The sequence below is a fragment of the Otolemur garnettii genome, unplaced genomic scaffold (genome assembly GCF_000181295.1).
Source record: "Otolemur garnettii isolate 467f Iridium unplaced genomic scaffold, OtoGar3 scaffold00008, whole genome shotgun sequence".
NCBI classification, from domain to species: Eukaryota; Metazoa; Chordata; class Mammalia; order Primates; family Galagidae; genus Otolemur; species Otolemur garnettii.
In genome coordinates, this window is record NW_003852403.1 from 35,189,949 (window position 1) to 35,195,421 (window position 5,473).

The 5,473-nt window shown below is 33.6% G+C and overlaps 1 protein-coding gene across 4 annotated transcripts in view; it reads left to right on the forward strand.

Annotated features, from left to right (window-relative positions):
* KIF20B (kinesin family member 20B) overlaps positions 1-5,473 on the forward strand; it is a 91,569-nt gene that overhangs the window by 40,594 nt on the left and 45,502 nt on the right. For all 4 annotated transcript variants that reach the window (XR_002771741.1, XM_003783691.3, XM_012801317.2 and 1 more), the window contains exon 19: positions 2,140-2,287. Coding sequence is in view for 3 of the 4 variants with exons in the window: in XM_003783691.3 (XP_003783739.1) it covers positions 2,140-2,287 (148 nt within the window). In the remaining variant the exon portion in view is untranslated. The remainder of the gene's footprint in view (positions 1-2,139; positions 2,288-5,473) is intronic.

Below are 5,473 nucleotides of genomic sequence, written 5' to 3' on the forward strand. Positions count from 1 at the left end.
CACAACGCCTGGCTATTTTTTTTTTTGGTTGCAGCCATCACTGTTGTTTGACGGGTCCGGGCTGGGGATTCGAACCCGCCACCTTAGGTGTACGTGGCTGGCGCCTTAGCTGGTTGAGCTATAGGCGCCGAGCTGGTTCTCAGAACTCTTGATCTGGATTTTAAGTCTGGTCTTTGGTTTGGTGAAGGAAAATAAAAACAAGAAAAAGGTAACTACAGCTTCAAAGAAAATAGTTGTAAATTTCACAACTATTTATTTTATTTTCATAGTATGTTTTATACCACAATATATTAGCAATGTTTAAGTAAAAAATACTAAGTTAGCACTATAAAAAAAGCTATATAGGCCGGCACCTGCTGCTGTGAGTAGGGCACCAGCCCTATATACCAAGGGTGGTAGGTTCAATCTCGTCCCTGGCCAAACTGCAACAAAAAAATAGCCAGGTGTTGTGGCAAGCACCTGTAGTCCCAGCTACTTGGGAGGCTGAGGCAAGACAATCGCCTAAACCCAGAAGTTGGAGGTTGCTGTGAGCTGTGATGTCATAGCACTCTACGCAGGGCAATAAACTGAGACTCTGTCTCTAAAAAAAAGCTATATCTTAAATTTAATTATTTTTTTACCTTAAATAAACTATAAATATAAACTAACTTAAAACAGCATGCCAGATTTAAATTGTTCACTTAAATATAAAACATAAAATATTTTGGAACTTACCTGACCCTGCTGAGTAGTTGATCTACAAGTATTTGATCTAGGGTCACTGTTCCAAAGCTTGTTGTGAAAGTTTTTCCAATGATGAAAAACTTTATTTTGAATGATAGTTCTTTCATTTTTTTCTACCCAAGCATATCTTGGAAACAGAAAATCCTCCTTTCAATAACTGTGACTTCTGGAGAATAGACCAGGTCATTCTGATAGGTGCTAAGAGTAAAAGAGGGGGCAACTTGGCTCTATTATACAGCTCTGTCAGAGGTGTGATTTTTCTGTCCCGGGATTGGGTAATTTATCAGATACACTAACAGACACATTGTGAGAAAAAAAAACTAAAAACTATCTAAAAAAAAAAACTTTGCTTTTAGAAAAACACTCATTATGGTGGCACCTGTAACTCACTGGGTAGGGCACCGCCTACATTCACCCATGCTGGTGAATTTGAACCCGACCAGGGCCAGCTAAACAGCAATGACAACTGCAATGGAAAAATAGCCAGGCATTATGGTGGGCGCTTGTAGTCTCAGCTACTTGGGAGGCTGAGGCAAGAGAATTGCTTAAGCCCAAGAGTTTGAGGTTGCTGTGAGCTGTGACACCACAAGAGTTTGAGGTTGCTGTGAGCTGTGACGCTACAGCACTTTGAGACTTTGTCTAAAAAAAACAAAAACCACTCATTACTTTATGACTTAAAATGTTATTTTATCTATATCAACCAAAAATAAAATGTTAGTGATTTTATGATATGAAATGGTACTTTATGTTTAACCATACATTGTTTTTTCCCAAAAATGATTGCTACGTAGTATAAGTCCTTGCCTTTACCATATTTTTGAATATTTTATAGACTGCTAAGTTTTACTCTTTCTTCTGTTTAAGTTCATATTGTACTCTTTTTCTGCTAGCCTTTTTAAGGGAGACAGTCTTTGACATTAAAAAATAAAAGCTCCCACACTGTACCCTAGAAGTGCATTAATGTACATAGTTATTATTCAATAAAAAAAAAAAAGCTCTAAATGACTGGTCTAGAAGCATAGTTTTAAAGCTATATGTAGACTGTATATCTTTGAATACATATAGGGTAAAAGCTAAGGTCCAAACTATTCTTCTGACATTTATTAAAGTATAAGAGAGCTCTATTTGTAGAGGTTTTCATTACAAAACAAAGTTATTGTTGATAACATTTCCTATTTTTCTTTTGAAAGCGTATTTTGAGTGTGACTTTAGAGGTATTCGTAGGTTCTCCGGTTATCCTCATCTGTTTTCATTTGCCAGAGCTATCAGTTATTTTAGGGTGAAACTTAAGAAATAACTTAGAAAATGTTTCAACAAATTTGAAAATAAGATTAACTATTGAAAGATAAGTTATATAGTTTATACATTTATTGTAGCTTTCTATATGTGAATTTATTTTAATTTCTTTTGCTGTAGGATAAGGCTGGTACATCTTCAATAAATAACAAACGGACCTGTAGTGACACAGTTGACATGTCTATGGTCATCAAAACTAAAACCTATTCAGAAAGAAAAAGATTAAACGAAAATGAATTTCAACAAGATGAACCACCAACAAAGAAAGGTACTGCTTCAGCTGCCAGCAGGAGGCCTTTAAGAAAGCTAATTCCTAAGCCAGTAAATAGAAAAGTTGCAAATACAGGGACATTTACTCATCTAAGGAAAAATTTTGAGAAAATCTAAATGTTATGAATTTTAATTTAAATAGTTGTAAACTGTCTAGAGGATGGATATATTTGCAGCTGTCTTTTAATAAATATGTTTTTAGAAATTGTGCTTTTATCATTTCTTTTTGTTCTCTTATTACTTCTTTGGTATGCCTGTAATTCTTTCCTTTCTGTGCTTATTATAGTTAAAGGAATCAGTTTCATTTCATAAGCATGGTACCTATTTCTATCAAAATCTCTCTACGTTGTTTTCTTCCTTTCTATTCTTTATTCATTTGAAGAAAAGGGTATTTGACAGTAAGACTTTGAGATAAATATTACTAGCAATAAATGTACTCTAGTTTTATTTATGATACTAGGAGACAGTCTGATGAAAAATAATACATGCATCCAAGATTATTTTTTAAAAATCCATAGGAGTGGCCAGGTATGGTGATGGCTCATTCCTATAATCCTAGCACTCTGGGAGGATGAGGTGGGTGGATTGCTTAAACTCAGAAGTTCGAAACTAGCCTGAGCCAAGGGAGACCCTGTCTTTAAAACTAGACAGGTGTTATGTTGGGTACCTGTAGTCCCAACTACTTGGGAGGCTGAGACAAGAGGATTGCTTGAGTCTAAGAGTTTGAGGTTGCTGTGAGGTATGACTCCATGGCACTCTACCACAGCTGACAAAATGAGACTCTGTTAAAAAAAAAAAAAATCTATACGAGTAAGTGAGCAAGTTTGTTGTAAAAATAAAGAAGAGAAAATTTTAAGATTCCAGAATAGCTAAAATCCTTGGAACAAACTGAGAATCTTGAGGAAATAAATTAGGAAAATGTAAACTGCAGACTTAAGAAAAGCTTTAAAAATAAACTCAGCAGCTTTTAACAGAATACATCAAAGGTAATGCTGTAACTTTCCCTTTTTTGAGTCTAGAGAGGCAGTGTAAATTATAGATAATAAAATCTTATCCAATGAGCTTTTAAAATTAGTCCATATTAAAGAAAAGAGATTTTGGAATCTCACAGTGAGATTATATAATTACAGCTGCCTAAGAACAGACAACTGAGTAATCTGAAGCTTGTTTTTTATATATACATACCACTAAGAGTAAAACTATATAAATTCTGGATGGGATAGGGAGCTGAGATTCTCATATAATACAGTGATTCTTGGGTGGGGGCAATATTTTCAGAGGGGACAAATCAGTGTTAGGAGATGGCCAGGAGATTTTAATTTATCATAAAGGATCATAGGATTAAAACATCTTGAAAACAGTTAATTAAAGTTGCTTCTCCACATTGTATATAGTATCTGAAAGACCTTTCATAAATGTTTATTATACTTTTCCTTTACTTTGCTTATAGCTTCAACTATAGTAAGGGTTTAGCATTTATGATCTAAGAATGCTGCTTTTCTTATCGAACAGATTCAATACATGTGCATCCCATGAGCAGGCTAAAATTTGAGGGTTTGAATCTCATAACTATGTGAGGTTTGTTTTGACATTTGGCTCTTATGAAACAATTGCATGTAGCAGTATTGCCACTTTAGGGCTTTGTAATGAAGCAAACTGATGCTGTGTTAAGGTCCCAAACATGTTATAGAAGTGACTTGTCTTTTAGACGTTTTCAAAGATAATGCCTAGAGCACTAATTCTCAAAGGTTTTCATTAACGTAAGCTGAAGACTTCACTAAATCAATATTTTGATATTTATTCCCAGGAATTTGCATTTTAATAAGTAAGCTCCCTGGGTAATTCTGTTCAATAAAACTAGAAAATCACTGTTGAAAATAAATATTTAAGGAGAGGAACATAAAATTTTAAACATAAATTTATAATGAAATAACCAAGTTAATATAACTGGAATATGTCACATTCATGAATTTGTACACATATAGAATTAGAATAAGTTATGTAAAAATTATATTTACAAAGATTAATTATTTTCTGGTACAGTGATATGTCTCAGATATGGAAAAGGAGAACATATGTGATATAGCTAAATTTCAAAAATAAGTCATGTAAGTTTATTGTTTAAAATGAATTAGACACAGGCAGTCTGCCATCAGCAAGTTTAAAATCTAGGAGGTCAAATATATTTCAATAAAATATAAAGATCTAAGATGGACAGGATAATACGGGGGCACATTAAAAAGAAAACTGCAATACATAAATTGCAAATGAACTTTACGTCCACTCTGTGTAGTATTTTTAGATTCACTGGACGGATACTAACCCTAAAGTAACAGGTTTCTTAATGACGAAGATTTTAAGTTAGGCCTCCTTATAACTGTCTGCTGCTCTTAAGGACTAGTAGTACCCCTTGTACTTTATATTGTATCTGGGACCTTTAATTGTGAAGAATTTGATTGTCATGTATTTAGTAAAGATACCAAATAAAAATATAGGTGAATTCAACAGACGAATATGAAAAAATGAAGAAAAAAAGGTCAGATTCTTGCTTGTTTTGAATTATTGTACTTGGATCTGAGATAATCATTTGACTCTCAGTGGAAATTGTATAAAAACATAAAAGATAATGTGGGTGTAAAATTGTGTATCTAAAAATTTGAGAATTATATTTCAAGATTTAATCATAGAGTCTATTACAGAAAAGCATATAATTTATCCTGGGCACTTGTGTGGGGTGGGGTGAATTATTTATCAAAGTGAACATTAAAAATTAAATTTTTAGCTAATAAAGTTTCCACTCTGGGCATAGTTTATTATTTGCCAACTATAATTGTTAAAGATCTTACTGTGCATAACATTTAGCAGGCCCAGGCTGGGTTTGAACCTGCCGGCCCTGGTATATGTGGCCAGCATCCTAACCACTTGAGAACAGGCACCAAACTGACTCTTAACCCTATTGTATAGAGTAAGGCAGTTAGGGATATCCTTACTCTAGAAGTGTAGATATTGAGCCTGAAAAAAAAGAACTTTTAAGTAGATAGACCCTCCTATATAGATTTTTTTAGGTCCTATTAATTAAGTCTGTCCAAAGCACAGTGTTCTCATTTGTTATTTTGATTTTACAACTCTGAGATAGAAGGTATTATTATTACTATTTCCTTTTTACTTTTTTTTTTTTTTTTTT